At 44.3% G+C, this 18,706-nt stretch overlaps 1 protein-coding gene across 4 annotated transcripts in view; it reads left to right on the forward strand.

Annotated features, from left to right (window-relative positions):
• Positions 1-18,706, forward strand: part of TRIO (trio Rho guanine nucleotide exchange factor) — a 332,063-nt gene that overhangs the window by 209,359 nt on the left and 103,998 nt on the right. For all 4 annotated transcript variants that reach the window (XM_074356326.1, XM_074356339.1, XM_074356335.1 and 1 more), the window contains exons 17-21: positions 1,308-1,499; positions 1,908-2,057; positions 5,704-5,818; positions 9,274-9,389; positions 12,678-12,800. In XM_074356326.1, coding sequence (XP_074212427.1) covers positions 1,308-1,499; positions 1,908-2,057; positions 5,704-5,818; positions 9,274-9,389; positions 12,678-12,800 — 696 coding nt within the window. The remainder of the gene's footprint in view (positions 1-1,307; positions 1,500-1,907; positions 2,058-5,703; positions 5,819-9,273; positions 9,390-12,677; positions 12,801-18,706) is intronic.

Raw genomic sequence — 18,706 nt, forward strand, 5'->3', positions numbered from 1 at the left:
CCTGTTACTGATAAACAGTGCTCTGCGCAGGGCTCCCCCGATTCTGGACAAAAGCAGCGTCACACATCAGAGGGTTTTGTGCCTTGACGGGGTCAGTGCTGTGCCGGGACTTCAGCAGGACACCTCGGGCCAGTTCCGGGCCCCCTCAGGTTCACTCTCATGGCGTTTAGATCAATTATCTTTAGAGTTTTTGAGGATTGGGGGAAGGGGCAGTTCATAGTTATGATGCGTGGTCTCAAAGTAAAGTGAAGGGAAAAAAGAGCAGTTGATTACAGAAAACTTGTTTCCTGCTCTGTTATACATGTATTCTCAGCCGAGATGGAGACCACAGAAATTTATTCCTTGGATTAATTTATTCTCTACTCAGTGCCAGTGAACACACATTAACACTTCTTCTTGAAGCCCAGACTCTGGGCATCTTTTGAAAATTGTCCACCGTGCCAGGTGCCTTCTAGTCCTGAAATCACCAGTGCACGTCACTGGTTTGGGTAAAGGGTAGGATTATACTGGGTACAGTGTTTTATGGGATCACTTGTACCTTTTTAGGTGAAATGCAAAAGTTTGCTTTAAAAAAAAAAAAAGGTCTGTGTCCAGAGACCTATCGCCCCGCTGCCGGCTGCCCGCCGGGTGCTCTGGTTTCCCTGAGCGGGCCTGGCCTCAGCCCCTCTCGAAGCTTCCGGTGAGGGTGCGTGAGCCAGAGGTCTCACAGGACTTGTCGGGTTATTCTGATAGATTCGCTGTGTGGCATGGACCTCTCGGGAACACAGTTGGTTCATTCTTAGCTTTTAACTATGTTTCTCTCTCTCTCTCTCTCTTTTTTTTTTAAATCAATAGTTCTTGAAAACTTTTTACTGGAGTCCAAAGTTGAAAGTAAAAATGAAATAAAGAGCATTCACTTCAGCCACCTTTTTCTCCACTTATTCATGAGCCTCTGGCTACTATTATAAGAAGGCTCAATAGGAATAATAAACTTGGAACATTTCAACAGCTTTTTGGGAATACTGGCTGCTAAGGGTTTTTCCTGCTATTTCTCAAAAGGCTGAAACCCCACAACCAGATCCTTTCTGAAAAGTCTTACCGCATTTCATCCTTCATTGGGTAAATATAAACACAGTTGTTGTCAGGCATCAAAACATTTTCCTTACTAACCTGTGTCCTGTGTTGTTCAGAGTGTCCTAATGAGTATTAACTGAAGTTGTTTCCGTGAAAGCGAGCAGAACAGAAGAACCACGGCCTTCCCAGCTCCTTCCCGGTATGTGCGTGTCACCCCAGCTGACAAGCCTTCCCCGTTGTCTCCCTCTCCTTAGAAGACGCACCAGAGTGCACTGCAGGTGCAGCAGAAGGCAGAAGCCATGCTGCAGGCCAACCACTACGACACGGACATGATCAGGGACTGCGCCGAGAAGGTGGCCTCCCACTGGCAGCAGCTCATGCTCAAGATGGAAGACCGGCTCAAGCTGGTGAACGCGTCCGTCGCCTTCTACAAGACCTCAGAGCAGGTAGGGGGCCCGCCAACGGTGCCTTCTGCGCCCGGGTTCAGCGGACAACCGGGTTGTTAACCCACTGGTCATTACTGAACCAGTCAAGCCCAGTCAAGCAGAGAGAAGCAGCCTTCTAGAATCAAGATGGTTTTTGCTTACCTTCCACACCAAGGAATAATGGGTTGGAAAGGATCTGAGGAGACAGCCCTTTTCCTCTCATTTAAATATATGGCCTGACCCAGGGAAGAGAGAGACAGGAAGTTCAGCTTTTATTTTGTCCTTGCTCTGAAAGGCCTGGCTACCCTGAGCCCAGCCTGCGTCCTTCCGACGGCCCTGGTCCTCAGGCCGGCACTTGTTGCCTGAGGTCGGCCTGTGCCGTCAGCTGCCAGGCGGTCCCTCTGAGCCTGGAACTCTCTCCTGCCGCAGGTCTGCAGTGTCCTCGAGAGCCTGGAACAGGAGTACAAGAGGGAAGAGGACTGGTGTGGAGGGGCCGACAAACTGGGCCCCAACTCCGAGACGGACCACGTCACCCCCATGATCAGCAAGCACCTGGAACAAAAGGAAGCGTTCCTGAAGGTACAGAGCTGGCTTTCCGGGTGCGGGGGCCCCACTGAGCGGTGGACGCAGGCCCCAGGGCTTCACCGAGATGGCAGAGCGTCGGGTGTCAGTCAGTGGTCCTCCCACAGCCCTGCACAACACTCCCCTTGGGTGGAAAGTGATGGGGGTGACACTGTATCAGTAATAAGTTAGTTGATTAAAGAAGACCTGGAAGTCTTCCTCAGCTGTGATTTACACGGTTCTCGTTTTCACAGAGAAAGAGCTAGGTAGACATCGGAGTGCATAAAGAATGAGTGAAAGTCACACTTCCAGATGATTCCGAACAGACACACGAGGGTGATCTGGTGAAATAAAAATGCCTAGAGCTTAACATAATCTTCCTTTGGAAATTCAGCCTCTTTAGGAATAAAGACTATCTTGGAACACGTTTGAGCCCAGTGTAGACACAAAGCAAGGACACCTCTTGTGGTTCACAGGATCAGTACTAATACCTCCTCAGGCCCTGTTTCCTGCAAGAGACGTTTAATTCCGTTCAGGCCAGGCTGGAAGTTTTAACTCTGAGAAGCTTTAAATGAGGAACTTTTCAAGCCTGCTTTGTCATTTATATATGCAGTCACACATACGTCACTGAGGTGCTTCGCAGCAATTACATTTTTAAAGGCCGTCACAGTGGTTAGAAACGCTGACACTGAATAGCTTCCACATTGTGTTCTTTCACTTGTGACAAAGATTTTCTGAGGTTCTGCTGTTGCCACTCAGACCTGTTAAACACAGGTGTGGTGTTGACTTTTCATTGTTGCTTAATCTAGTTTAGTTTTCCTCAGTGCTCCAGCATCCCCGCCTCGCCAGCACCGTTTCCTGTTACACGTAATAATCTGTTTCATTTCTGAAGATGATGTCTGTCCTGAGAGAGTTATGGTTTAGTCTAGGAGAATCAACTGTAACTCTTTGAAAATTCTTATCTAGTAACTTATTATGAGTTTCCACCACAGAGATTTTCTTTTTAAGCAAATCAAGGCGGGGAAGCAGTTGGAGCTTGCTGGAGTCTTAGTTGTAACTATTCCAGACAGGACCTAAAAGCCCCCCTCCTTGTCGCTGCTGCTTAAGTTTATGAAACATTGACCACTGTTGGGATGTTCTGAGTTGGAATCATTAGGATTTGCCTCTTTCTCTGGACTCCATTTCGTTTAAAACAAAATTGAATACTACTTAGTTAATGTAATTAAGAAAAATAGATAAAACTATAAAATATAGATAATCACAGACCTGTTCAGATTCCTTCCTTCAACTAGGATTATGTGTTCGGTGTATTGGATATCTTTAAACTTTTTAATTATGTAAGTTTAAAAATGCATACAAAAATTGAGAGAGTGGATACTGAACCCCCATGTACTTATAGCTTTAATTACCAACATGTGGACATATGTCCCCCTCTACTGGATTATTTTAAATTCTAGATATTATATCCTTTTATTTGTAAATACTTCTGTATGTACCTAAACATATTCTATCTTTCTAAAACCATTCTATAACCATAATACCATTATTAGATGGGTTTTTTTGGAATACTCTTTTATTAATGATTTGGTTGAAAACATATGGCATGTAAGCCACACTTTTGCATGATTAAAAAGTTGAACAGGACATTTAACATGTTGGTTGATTGATTACAAAAACATCTTGATGGCTGAGAATGACAGAATGAATTTATGAATAAAATCTTAATAGGAAAAATGTAGTTTAGATCTTTTAAAATTTTTTTAAATTTTATCTTTTTATTGGAGTACCACCATTATTAGACCTTAAACATTAACAGTAACTCTTATATAAAATCCAGCAGTGTTCAAATTTCTCTGTCCCATAAAATGTGACTTTATATGTGGTTTTAATCAAGATTGAAACAAGACCCATGCACTGATTTGGTTTGTCTCTTAAATCTCTTTTAGTCTAAACCCTCCCCTCCCCTTTCATTACCATTTATTAATTGAAGAAATAAGTTGTTCGTACTGTGGAATTTCCTTCATTCTGCATTTGGCAGTTGCATCACGTGGAGTCATTTAGCACCATCATGGATTCTCTGAATTCCCCTTTGTTGGGTGGAGGTTCAGGTTTGAGTGAGAGGGCTGGGGGCACTTGGCGCACCTGGTGGCAGTGCTTGTACCTCCGGCGGCCTTGCATCAGGATGCGCAGGTCTGCTCTTTCTGCCCCTGTGATGTGAGGGTTTCAGCCGTGGTGAGTCCACTTCGCCCGCTGTGTCCCTCCCCAGCGGCCTTCACTGACAGGCTTAGTAGCCAGGGGTGATGCTGTTTCATTAGGAATTGCAGAATGGGGATATTCTGTTGTTCCTTCTGCCTTGATTAGCTAGAATTATTCCCTCCTCAGCTCTCTGGTGACTCTCAAAAAGAGTTTGTCCAAAAAAGGTGGGATAAATGCTTGATTCTTTCCCTTTATGATTTTCAGAATTATGAGCTTGTTGCCCTATAAACTTCTGCACATAATTTTTTTTTTAATTTTTGCTGTCCTGGATTTTAATGTATTTGGTGTGTTTCAGTCAATCACAGTCATTTATCTTTTTCTATTCAACTTGTCCCACTCGTGGGAGCCCCTTCGGGTCAGGTTGGCTCAGATACCCTTTTGACATAACCCCAGTGGTCTTCACGGCTTCCTTGCTGTTTGGTGTGACAGCTTACTTCAGACTTACCAGTAGAGACTCATGATGTATTTTTCTCCTAATTAAAAAAAGAAAAAAGTATCCCAACTTCGTCTACTGAAAAGGCCTGGAAACGATGGCCAGCCCAGAGATAATGCTCATCCCTGGTGCCCAGACTGTGGCCTCTCAGTACCATTCACCACGAGAAGGGGACAGAGCTCCCTAAGGAAGAGACTTATTCCAGGTCTGGGCTAGGAAATGTGCAAGATATTTCCAATTCTAATATAATTAAAGGATTTTTTTTCCTGAAGTATTTTCATGTTTATATCCCTCATCTCTTACATAAAACTCTTATTTTTTGATACATTAATGAAATTCCTTATTTGGTCTATAAACATGTAGTATCAGCTTTCTGTTACCACAGAAGCACCACCTGGGAAACCACCCCACAGATTCAGTGGCGTAAACCAAGGGTAAGCAAACCGAGGGCTAAACCTGCCCCTCCCAATCACGTATCATCTGCAGCAGGTCCAGTGGTTATAACAGAGAGATGGAGACTGCGTGACTCGGAGAGCGGGAAGTACTTCCTATCTGCTGTTTATAGAAATCCAGGCTCAGCGTGGCTGGGTCCTCTGACTCACGGTTTCTCCCAAGTCTGCGATCAGGGTGTTGGCCGGGGACGCGGTCGCCTCAAGGCTTGCCTGGGGAAGGGCTTCACTTCCTCTCTGGCTGCAGGCTAGTGGTCACCCTCAGTCCCCTGCCACCTGGACCGCTCCATGGGGCAGCTCCCAACACAGTAGCTAGCTTCATCAGAGCAAAGGCTCCAAGATAATATATATTTTTTAATTGAAATAGGATTTAACTTCTGTATTCTCCAGGCCACAAGTTGGCCAGCTGAACGCTTGAGGTTAAGATGCATGTTGGAGCCACGTGACGTTGTCATCCACATGCACTGTAGACACACGTCTGTGATGAGTCCCTTGAACGCGTTGCTCTGCATTCATTGTTCCTTAGGCTTGCACCCTTGCTAGGAGGAACGCAGACGTCTTCCTGAAGTACCTGCACAGGAACAGTGTGAACATGCCGGGGATGGTGACCCACATCAAAGCCCCGGAACAACAAGTGAAAAGTGAGTATAACTCGGAGGCAGCTGACTGATGGCCGTGGGAGGAGCTTGACCAGACGTGTTCTGAAATCTCGGCCCAGGGCTCCATTTTAAATGTCCATTTCATATTATTAATATTCTCATTAGTTATCTTAGGTTAATAATAAAATATTAAACAAATATATAGGTTGGTAATTTATTGAATAAAGTGGAAGAACGTAAATGGAGAAAATGCAGCATTCCGGATGTTATTTGTTGGCACCAAGTGTTCTGTTGAAAGTAAGTGAAAATATAAATCCAGGGGTAAAATGAAAATTGGAATTATCTACAGGCCAAATATTTTTAGAAGTTTAACCCACAAAAATTATATACCCATTTCATTGCTGTATGTATTAACAGTTTTGTATACTTAAAGCATTGTTAATAAAAGCAAGTTGCAAAAAAATATTATATAGATGGGTATCATTTGAGCTTAAAAACCTTCAAAAACATACACACACTCATGTGCCTGTAAATGCATAGGAAAAGACCTGGGAACGTATATACTAAACTGTAGGTAGGATTGGTACAGGTGGAAGTTCAGAGGACTGATAATTTTTATTCTGTAGAATTCTGATTGAGTATTTGCACTGAAAATGCATCCAGGTGATATATTGTTTTTAAAGTTAAGTTAATCATATTTTTTTTTTGAAAGTTCCATGGAAATGGAGCCTCAGAAAGTGATGGGAGTTGTTTACAACACTCTCGAAATCCAGGCAGTTTCTATCAGCTGGAATCCTCACCCTGAGCCTCAGAGCCAGTCCTAAATAGATGAGGGGACACAGGTCACCCAGCCTGCACACCTAGAGCTGAGTTTAATAGGAAAAAAATGTGCAATAACCAGTTAACAAATGATTCCTCTTAGACTTTTTTTGGAAACAATATGATTGGCAGAAACTTTCTACGTTACTTTCTACTCCCGGTTTGTCTGATTCACCAGTTCGTCATCACAGGCTAGTTCTTGGTCACACCAGTACATCCTTTGAGTTCTGCAGATGAGATACATAGCTGTTAATCAGCGAGCTTCTCTCTCAGGACAGTGAGGGACTAACCAGAGCAGCTGTTTTCCAGCAGGAGCAAGGCTTCGTGGATGACAGGCTATTCAAGCTGGTGATCAGTGCACTTGGCTCATTTCATATAAAAATCATTTCCTTTCTCCTGTTTCTCAGTGTTGCTTTTGGTTGTTGGTTGTACTCTGTTTCCTCTGATCAGAGATGTTACGATCCTTTCTGGGTTGTACTAGTTTGCTGGGTGTGTGTGTGTGCGAAGGAAAGCATGTTCCACATGCTCACTCACTACATGGTCATTATGCTTTGCTGCTGTTTATCACAGTGGTGGAGGCTATGAAGATTTTTTTTATATGTCCTGTTTCTCTTACTGTCTGCTTGGGGGTGTAAGGTTTATGTGTCGGATAGTGCAGTAAGTCCTTGTCAAGGTGATGATGCCAGAAGAGACACTGTGACCCCAGAGGCATCGGGAGCTTGAGGAAGCCCAGGTTGTCTCCAGCCCCCATCCCAAAATGGCAGTTGTCACACTGCCTGGCTGCTCACCTGCCAGGGATCAGTCCTACCCCAGACAGAGGCTGTGAAAATAAGACACTAAAAAAAACTTACACTGATTTTTGTTTGTGATTTTTTTTTTTAAATTAAAGTACTGTCAATCACAATGTGTCAATTTCTGGCGTACAGCACAATGTCCCAGTCTTGCATATACATACATATATTTGTTTTCATATTTTTTTCTATTAAAGGTTATTACAAGATACTGAGCATAGTTCCCTGTGCTATACAAAAGAAACTTTTTAAAATCTATTTTTATATATAGTGGCTAACATTTGTAAATATCAAACTCCCAAATTTATCCCTTCCCACCCCCTTTCCCCCGTAGCCATAAGATTATTTACTATGTCTGCAAGTCTGTTTCAGTTTTGTAGATGAGGTCATAGAGTCTTTTTTTTTTTTTTTAAGTGATATCGTATGGTATTTTTTCTCTTTCTGGCTTACTTCACATAGAATGACAATCTCTAGGTCCATCCATGTTGCTGCAAATGGCATTATTTATTATTTTTTATGGCTGAGTAGTATTCCATGGTAGAAATATACCACAACTTCTTTATTCAGTCATCTGTGTGATGTTTTCATTTAAGTATTAGCTTAATTTTTTGATGGGCTTCAAATTTCAGTCTAAATTTGTTTCATGAAACGAATCCACTTTTTCAGGAAGCAGAGGTAAGGCAGCAGGACCGCTGAGCTGGCAGGAAACTCTGCACATAGATGGCTGTTCTCACAAAGCCCTCAGCCTCTGAGGAACTTATCAGATGTTTGTGGAAAACTGAGTATTTTTAAAGTTTTCCAATAAAGTTAAATTCTAGGTACCATTTATTTAATTTGCAAAATTCAGTCTGGGGAAACTTTTTACAAAGTTGGTTTTTTTTTTTGTAATATGTTTACTTTATAAACTTCTGGAGTGAAACAGACTCACTGTAAAGAATTTTTAAGATGGAAGATGTGTGTAAATTACCTAATTATATCTTCCACTCACCCATTTGGTTTTGGATTTTTTGGGTGTTTTGTTTTGTTTTGTTTTTACCAAGATACAACCATATTCCCCTGTAATTTGCTTCTTTCACTTAGTAACAATCTTAGTCATCTTTCTATAGCCAAATTTAGAGATCTGCTCTGTTACTTTTAATGTCTAGTGTAGTGACTTTGTAATTGATTAACCTGACCCCTAATCCATGGGCCGGTACCTGCCAGCTTTTCCACACAGCACCTCAGCGTTTGTGTGCCTGTGTACAGACCATGTTGAGAGTTTGTGCAAGCACCATACCCCTGAAAGGTGAATTCCTGGTCCAAGGGTACGCACACTTCAGTGTCATTACCTGTTGCCAGATTACCCTCTGCAGAGGCTGTGCTCCATTTGGTTTTTTTTTTTTTTAATTTGCCTTTCTAGCTTCATGCTACTCAACTTCGTGTTCTTCCCTCTCCTAAGGGTTTATGTTTTTGGTTTTGTTTTTAAAACCCTTTGTTTTCTTCTAGGACTCCACCATTTTGACTGACATCTTTTAAAGCATACTAAATTCCTTCTCCAGGGAAGTTCTAATAGTCTTGCACAAAATATCTAACAGTGGTGTTTTACCAGCCATTGTCAGATCCCTCCAGCAGGGGGCGCAGTAGCATATCCCACTGACCCAACTGACCATTAGAGGCCAGCCTTAAGCATCTCGATCGTAAGATAGAAACCGGGGTCGGGGACTAAGGAGAGGTCTGGTTGACATGCGTGTTGAGAACACTGGGCAGGTGAGCCGTGCGGCTCAGTGTTTGATACTGTCTTGCAACGGCATTTGCACTGAAAAGTCTTTCAGTAAAAATGAGTGTGATTTTACAGGTGTTTTTATTGACTGCAAGTACCAACATGTGGCTTTCTCTTTTCTCTGTCAGATATCTTGAATGAGCTCTTCCAGCGGGAGAACAGGGTATTGCACTACTGGACCATGAGAAAGAGGCGGCTTGACCAGTGCCAGCAGTACGTGGTCTTCGAACGGAGCGCCAAGCAGGTCAGCCCCGGCCCGGGCCTCCTGGCGCCCTCCTCCCCGGGTTAGGCCTCCATCCTCAGACGGGCAACTTCTGATGTTTCAGCAGATTGAGAACCACTTTCTAGTGATCGAAACAACCTCACCTTTTACTTAACAGTTTGTCTTAAAAAGAGAACCCCACAACCTCGTAAAAGTGTGTCACTCGGTGATTTTTGGGCTCAACACGTGTGCCCTCAGTGCTCGCCATGGCTGGCACCTCATGCTTGAGACCCACGGCGAAGTACCAATGGTCACGATCACGCTGAGTTAAAGTCCGTGTGGAATCTTGGTTCCGGGCTTGTGTAAATTCTATGGTGGGCAGTTTTTTTATGTTGCCGTATTTGTATTTTCAAGATAGAATTTTGTTCTTCAGATAAGTTGAGCTAAAATTAAGTAAGAAATGTGGAGAATTTCTGCTAGTTCAGTATAGTCAAAAAAGGTTCATGCATTTGGCTGAGGCAGAGGCCTCGGGGGTGCATGTGCAGCGTCCTCTTCTGAAGTTACTTTGGGATCAGGGGCTTCTGCCTGGATTGTCTGTCATGGAAGATCATTTTAGGGTAGAGTCTATCTGATCCTAACTTGAACGCAAAGATTTCTGTCACTTGTGGCCTTAATTAACAGTAGCATAAGACTGTGTAAATTGTGAGTCTGGAACTCAGAGGGTCAGGAGGGTGTCAAGGGGAGGCTTGTTCCTGGGACCCCATGAGCCCTCTGGCGGCCCCTGCATCACAGGGGCCTCTTCAGGGCTGTTGGTCCCGGGTGACTCCATCTGACCTGCACTGTCTTCTGGGTCCACCTGGACTCTGGCGTGTGCCTGGTGCAGAGTAGGCACTCGATAAAGCCGTGTTAGGCCACGGCAGACCGCACGTTCCTCAGCACAGCTTCCCCACTTGGGGAGCGCATTTTGTCCCAGTTTAGTAAGCATCAGTCCCGAGCTGGGCGGCCTGGTCCCCAGAACTGCTCAGTTTCCCAGGGCATCAGCAGGAGACCACGGACCCCGGACGCGGCCTCTCCCACCCTGGCTGACTGGCCCAGGTGCAGTCATCAGATTCCCAGCAGGAGGGACAAGCAGGAGTGTATTTTAATGTCTAGGTTCCATTTTCTTAACATTTTATTTAAAGGTAATCCAACCATACTTCAGATTTATGGGGGCCTGATTTTATTCCTGATTAGAGATTATTTCATCATCTTTTCTCATGCCTTTATTATCTCTCTGTTGAAAGATGAAGAGTCATTCAGCTACAGAGAACAAAACTAAATAATTCCCTTGATGGAGAGAAATAATGAAACGTGCAGTTGTTTTTTCCTTGAGTCCGCTCATTTGCCAAAAATAAAATCATTCAGTTCATGCCGTTACAGACGATGCCCTGTCAGCCCTGTGGCCCTGCTGGGTGCTGGTCTGTCCTGTAGCAGCGGTTCCACAGGAAGTGGCTTCTAGCAGACCCATCTTGGTGGTCGCAGGCTGACTTGCAGTTTTCAGGATGGTGCCACCTGAGGCTATTGGTGGGGATGTGGCAGGTGACTTCCAGCTGCTCCCCGGGGCTGTCCGAGCCCGCATCCCTTATCTCCACCTCTGAATGTTGGCTCTCAGTCCAGGGCTTGTTCTTGTTTCTCTCTCCTTATCTCTTGCCGTTGGCATCTCCTGGCCCTGACCTCATTTCTGGTCTCCAGATTTATGGCCCCAGCTCCCTCTTTGCTTCTCTCCACTTAAGCCTTAACGAAAGCAGAACCGGACTCAAAACTTCCCCCCTTGCCTGATTCCTACCTTTCTCTCACCTGCCCACCTTCACCCCCTCCCTGGGGCCTGATGTGGCCTGTCTGCCCTCCGTCCGCCCCTCCAGAGCCATCACAGGAGAAAACCCAGTGTGTCCTGCCTGCAGCTCTGAACCGGTGTGCTGACTGGTGTTGCTTCTCCCACTCACTCTCCACTCCAGTCTCTTTTCTCCACCGTCCTAGACAGAAGTCCAAGATCCACCTGTGACCACCAAGGGCCCCCGCCGTCCTTCGCATCCTGCCCCTCAGCACGCGCCCCCCTTTCCTCCCTAGCCCACCCCTTCTCAGCCTGCGGGCCCCTGCTTAAGATTAGGCACCCTCACTGGCCTCCCCACTCTCTCACTGGTCCTTTGTGCATGTTTCTTCCCAGTCACACGGGCAGGGCTGGAGCCTCTCCCACCCCCAGCCCCACACAGGCACGATTAGCTCTATGAATGGGAGAACTAGGGACCTTTGAATAAACTGAGCAAAATGGCTTTCTGCCTTGATTCAGTATCAGTGTCAACATTGTTTCGGAGACGGGATGGCCATGCTTGGGCGGGTGTAGCAAAAGTAAATTCCCAGCCAGGAAGCCGCATGGTAAGTAACCCGGGTTGTGCTTTCCTTTTTTTTTTTTTTCTTCTAAAATGCCATCAAATGTGTGACATCTAAAAGAGACAGTGATGTTTCTTTTCCAACAGCAGCAAATTGCAGCGGATGACTCAGTTTATGAAGGGCAGATAGAAAAATGTCTATGTTTTTATTCTTTCTTTTTCCCATGATATTGCTTTTTTAGATGTGTATGTTTAAATAAGTCTGATTTCACTTCGGATAGGTGAAAACAGAAGAAAAAAATGGCTTCCATCTAAAAACAAAAGAACATATGAGTTAGACTGTCATTCTGGTTTTGTTGCAACCTGAGCCTGCGGGTCTCCTCCCAGGTGTGGTCAGCTCTCTCCTACAGCTGGGAGGTTAAGCCACATCTCCAGCCTGTGTCTCCCAGTGCGCATTTATGCATATGGGGGCCCTCTGCAGGGGCCCCCGGAGAGCAAGTAAAGTGGACACACACCTGAGTACTTGCCGAAGTCAGGGCTAGGAAGAAAGACCTGAAGTTACACGTTGGAAAGCTGGGGATTTGCATCTGCTTTATGTTTCATTTTGTAGTTAGGACACCCCAGTAAGGGCCTAAAGTCCCAGGGACGGGAGCATCTCACTGCTTCATCTCACCCCTTACCCACACGGTCTCGGTGTTCTTCAAGGCGGCTGTTCGTTGTACTCAGAAACTCTTGAACTTATTGCTGCCTAAGTGACCTGATTACAGTTTTCTAGAATGTCCTTTTTTCCTTTTAATTTCGGAATTAAGATACATGTTTGAGAAGCGCGTCTCTCTCTGAGGGAGTGTTTGTTGATGTGTGCCAGCCCGGGCTCGTGACTTCACGTTTAAATGAGAGTTCGAGGCATCGGGACTCCCTGCCCTGGGTTCCGCTGTGAACGCTTTTCCTCTCCTTCCCGCTCTAGGCTTTGGAGTGGATCCACGACAACGGGGAGTTCTACCTTTCCACGCACACCTCCACGGGCTCGAGCATCCAGCACACCCAGGAGCTGCTGAAGGAGCACGAGGAGTTTCAGATAACCGCGAAGGCAAGTGCACTGCTGTCCAAGGGCTCGGAGGTCTGCCTGGGCTTTTCCAGAATAGCCTAGAGCAGGACGCTTCCTGTAACTAAGGTATTGCTTTAAAATACTGCTTAAGAAACAAATACCTTATGGAATTGGAGGACCAGGGTGCACCCAGTGGCCTGTTAGACGTGAACGCAGCGGTAATTCTAAAGCCTTCACACCTGTCCCGAGCTGTCCCTTCGTTTCTCTTTCCTGTCGTTCCTCTGATTCTTGCAGATGCCTCCTGCCTCCTTCCTTTAAGTTTTTCTTTCTTCTTTGTCCTTTTCCTGATTCTTCCCTTCGTTTTCTGTCCATTTTCTTTTCCGAGGTGTTTTCCGAGTGCTTGCTGTTTTTAATGGAGCACCGGTGTTAGCAGCCTGACTTAGATGTATGGGCTGCGTGTTTTCTTCCCTTGCCTTTAGGCGATGAAAATCGTTGCAGTAGCATCGGGTCCAGCCTCCTGCATGAAGCTGCCTGTGTTTCGTAGTTGCAGAGTTTGGGTCGATTAGCTCTCAGTGGCTGCTCATGAGTTTACAAAACTGGAGGCTTTTTCACTTTTCTGCTGAAATTCAAAATTGAATTAAATACATTCTTCTGGCTTGTGCGCTGCATGTGACTGTATTTTTAAGCAGATATGTAAGAATTTACACAGTGACGTGAAAGTTTTCCAAATTAAAGTATACCCGGCAGAAGTTGGTTCCTTTTACCTCCAAACAATTTTGAGGCTTTCAGGCTTCCGTTCTCAACCTGTGGTGTTTTTGTTTTTCAAAGTTTTGAATATACATTCTTTGTACTATTTGCAGAAGTGCCTCTGTTTTGATGATAGATTTAAATTTTTAGAAAAACTGGAAATTAATTCAAATTTAAGAGTGAGAAATAAATGATCAAGCTGAGTAATAATTTTGGTTAAAAGGAGGTGTTCCTAGAAAGTATAAAATGATTGATTTTCTTGTGTGGCCCTTAAATTGGCTTTGGAAACAAATCAATGGGGACTTTTTAAATCATTTGGAATGACAGCAGCTCCTTTGTATTATGTTTTTTAGTAGTTTTTTATATTTTCTGTAACAATTTCTGACTCATCCTGCTGGCCTTCCCGAGCCTCTGCTCCTGGTTGCCCCCCCGCCCCCACCACCCTGGCCAAGCTGTAAGTTTATTTATTTATTCAGCCTCTGAATGCTGGGCTGTGGGAACCCCTGGTCTCTGTTCTGGAGGAGCACCCAGTCTCAGTGGGGCTGCAGACAGACTGACCACCGCGGAGCTCAATGGGGATACCTGGGGGAGGCCAGGACCACACCCAGAGGGGCCATGAGCACTCTGAGGAGGCACCTACCCACCCGCTTGGTTGAGGGGAGCTGAGCTGTCCTGCCTCTGCAGGTAAGGAGCATGTCTTTCCCTTCCTCTAGATACAGCACGCCTTTGGCTGTGTAATTCTCATTTTTGTTAATAGGTAGATAATAAGTATAGTTATTCTCTGCGTTACATGAATTACTTTTTTTTTAAAATGTCCTTGATTATAAAGATAGTAAGAAAAATCCTAAGATACCTCTCCGAGGTAGATTTAAGATGTGCTTCTTTTCACTGACTTAAATTTCCATCAATGTTCCTCTCTGCAGACTGTGTACAGCCAAATAGTCCATTTACTGCACAACTCCAGGGGGTGCCATGCACACAGAATATGATGTGAACATCACTGTCTAGAGCTGAGTAGCAGGGTAGCCTGTTTCACCGTCGGAGCCTATACTAAAGGATTTTTCCATTATTCCTAAATTTCCCTTTTCCTCAAACTCGGGTTATGGTTTTGGAAGAATGAACAGTAACAGGCTTATTTTTACCCTTACATTTTATTTAAAAATAAGCATCTAAAATCATAGGTGGCATCTGACCCTTATGTTTCCCAAATATACGGAACGGTTCCTTTCATTGGGTGTTTCATTGAATCAGTTTTGCTGACAGAAATTGGTAGATTTTGAAAAGAACACCTCTCACTTTTTTTTTCCCTTAGCATTTTCCCCTTTGGTTTCTGGCTGCCTCTCTTTTAATCAGAAAGCACCTGCTTTGGTGCTTGGAGACATCATTTAGTTTTTCTTGTTGAAATGAAGTTCTTGCTTACCTTCTGTCCCCCTATCTTAGTGTCTTCTAAGAAGCCACTTTTATTATGTAGAGAATCCTTTGCTCTGATGTGGCTTCTTCCAGTCTGGTTGTTACATAATTAGTGTTGTAACATTTTTTTGTGTTAGTGGAAATAAAGCCTCCCCCAACTAGCTAAGACATAGCTTGAGTCCTTTGCAACCCAAGGCAGTAATTTCTCAAAATGCTTTTGCAAGCACTACATGCACCCAGGCCACGGCATTTACTTAAAAGCAGGTATCTGTCCCCACCTGACACGTATTGACTTGGACTCTCTAGGAGCGAGGCCTGAAAGGGAGCAAGTTTAGAAAGCTCCCTAGGTGATTTTTTTGCACACTGAAGCTGGAAATCCACTGCCTCACTAAGACTTTCTAAACTTCATGCTTCTACCCCCACGGACACTGCATTCCCCATCTTCAGTGTCCCCAGCGCCAGATGCCTTACGTTGCCAGGAAGTGCCCGAGACCATCGAATGTGCAGCCTTTTTGGGTTTCTGATTACCAGAGAGGTCAGCAAGTCTTTTGAGCATGTGGGCTTAAGCGTTCAGCCTGCCTTTGTTTTTCTCTAGTTCCTTGATTACACCTAAAGATGAGGTAGTTCAGATTAGAGTTTGTATATTTTTAAAATAAAAATCTGCTACCACTGCCCACCTAACATTGAAAAGACTGACCATGTCAGATGTTGGCAAGAAGAATAGGAACCCTCACAGACCCTTGGTGGGAATGCCAAACCATAGGACACCTGTGGTGTACGGTTTGGCAGTTTCCTAAAACTTTAATCATACACCTTTCATGGAGTCCTGCCGTGTCCCTTCCTCTGTACTAATCCAAGAGAGAGGGAAGCCAAAGAAGAGCCAGACCCACTGTGTGATTCAGTTTGTATAAAGGTCTGGAAACGCTGTTATCTGTGACAGAAAATAGATCAGTGGCTGCTTGAAGACTGTGGTCTCAACAGAAATCTCTAGAAAGTAATATTTCTCCAAATCAGGGTGTGGACCTTATGCATCAGGATTAACCAGAAGGACTTACTGTAAAATTCAGTCTTAAGTTCCCACTTACGCAGAGGTTGGTTAGGAAAAAGAACTTAAATAGCACAGAGTAAGCACAATTTTGAAAACAGGCATGTTTGCTCTACTCAGGTTTGTGCTCGTTGGGTTGTGGGCATGTGGGAAGTTGACTGATGGCCTGATTTAAGAGTACAGGGCAAAAGGAGAAAGAAAAATTATGTAAATTCATTGAGGCTCTTTTTTTCGTATAAAATCTGAGATAATAAAACTTCAGAATTTGTAAAGGAAAAAAATAAAGAATAGAAAATAAAAATCTGCTTTCATAACAATCTCTCGTGCAAACAAGGAGGCTGCTGCGCCCCGCAGTGACGGGTTGCACAAGCTGTTACATGAACAGCGCTGGGTGCCGAGCAGGGCTTATCACAGGCGAGCGTTTATGTCAGAAATGAAAGAGAGAAAAAATACACATCCACATCCACGCACTTGCTTGAACCTAACGAAACCTCTTGGGAATGACACACCAGAACAGCGACACACGCGCTAACTGGAGTGAGAAGACTGCACTTTGTATCCTTTCACACCTTTTGAATTTTGAGTTGTGTGAAAGCGTTTAGAATACAGTTAAAATAAAAATCATGGGTTAGCAGATTCGTCCCACTTAATTTTAACCACACCATTCATTCATTCAACAATTTTTAATTGAGTCCCATCTATGTACCAGGAACTACACTGGGTGCTGGACTCATGGACAACACGTGCTAGTTAGAGAAACCAGCATAACATGATAAATGAGTAAATATATGTACGTACATGTTAAATAAGAGAAAAAGACAGCCACGGGGAGAGGAGGATTGCCATCTTTGATAGCAGGCGTCACCGAGAAGCTGTTGACCATCTCATTAGCATTTTTTGTTTAAATGACATTTACACATGGACAATTTATCGATCTACCAGGCCTTGAATATAGGAAATCTTTGTTCTACTTCTGGTTTCATATAATCAGAATCAGCCTATTGGTGTTACATGCTGGCAACTAATCTGTTTTGTCTCGTGTGTTAGACCTAGTACACAGAAATCTTCCTTTAGTTTCTTGGTCGCTTTTGTTTTTTGTTTTAATTTTAGCAAGCCACGTTGTCTTTTTTGTCTTCACTTCTGTGTCCCCACCACTTAAAACATGAAATAACTTTCTTAACCCCTTAAAGATACACAGTTGGCCCTTGAACAACGTGGGTTTGAGCTGTGTGGGTCCCTTGATACTCGGGTTTCTTTCAGTAACTGTGTCCTACAGTATTGCATGGTCCGAAGTTGGCTCAGTCTGTGGATGTGGACTGTTTTGGGGGGGTCAGGGGGGAGTGAGAAATAAGGTAGGGGTCAGTGCCCCAACCCTTGAGTTGCTCAAGTGTCAGCTATTTGCAGTGCCCTTCATGACAGTGGAAAAGAAATGCTTAAATGGTGGTAAAACACAACTTTTCTATGCTTTTCGAAAGGTTAATATCTTGACAAATAGCAGCAAAACCTTCTCTAGGCAACCTGATTTTTTTTAAATCCTGTATATGTCATGTTAATTCCCTCTGACACTGAAATTTAGTGATGTTTCTAACTTACATCCTTTTTGAAATTTATGCTCCCAAGTCTGAAGCTTTGACTATTTTCTTGGTGTGTAATTAGGCCCGTCTTAACACAGCCAGAAAGGTGTCATATTGATACCAAGCCTGGAGGTTTGTTTGACAGACATTTTCCTTCTAGCCCGCTCTGCTTGAGTTCATTTCCACACAAGACGAAGGCCCTAAAAATTTTCAGAGTGTTTTAAGTTTTGCTGACTTTCTCCAATAAACAGCTTTGATACAGTTCGCAAAAGTGATTTCTTTTTCCCCCACAGATATTAGTGATATTAGTCCCTTGAGCTCTGTTTTCCTGTGTGTTTTGGTAAAGTGTACTCATGCCAGTTCACAGTAACTACCACTCCCATTAAAGTTACAGGTGTATACACGCTTACATAAGGAACCTAATGTTAATTTATTATCTCAGTAAATATTTGCTGAGTGTCCACCATGTGCCGAACACAAAAAAAGTGTGTGAGATATTAGTGAGCAAAACCAACACACACCCCTGGTCAGTGGCAGGTTCATGTTCTCACCAGAGGGGAGACAAAGTATCTTGACAAGTAAATTACACCAACTTGGAGGTGGTACGCTCTTTGCGGCAGAGCAGAGGGAGGGAGGGAGGGAGCCCGGGGCAGGGAGGCAAGTTGCACTTCTAAGGGAGTCAGGGAGGCCCATTGAGAAGTGACCTTTATTTCAGCAAAGACTTGAAGGAGCCGTTGAGACATCTAGGGGAATAGCATCCTGGCGGAAGGGGCACCGTGCACAGAACGTGCACAGAACAGAAGGCGAGCAAGCCTGGAGTGGGGGTGGGTGAGCTGGACCCTGTTGGGGAGGCCTGGAGGTTCATGCGGGGTTGAGGGATGTTAACAGCTGGCTCTGCCGGCTGCCTAGTGAGTTCTGGTCAAAACTTTTATTGTACAAACTAAGATAGTTTATCCAGGTTTTGAACCCTGACCTTCTCCCTTTGAGAGATTTTTAAAGTCAATTTCCTGAATATTAGTCATAACGATTTTCTAGTTAAAGCCTGAGAAAAGCAGGTCCCGTAGCAGAAGAGAAACGCTGCTCATGTGAAATGCCAGCGGGAGTGTTGAAGGAAGCCTACAGTAATAACAGATGAAATGGTAACAATCTATAAGCAGCAAGGAATAATAAAT

This window comes from Camelus bactrianus, chromosome 3, assembly GCF_048773025.1.
Source record: "Camelus bactrianus isolate YW-2024 breed Bactrian camel chromosome 3, ASM4877302v1, whole genome shotgun sequence".
Lineage (NCBI taxonomy): Eukaryota > Metazoa > Chordata > Mammalia > Artiodactyla > Camelidae > Camelus > Camelus bactrianus.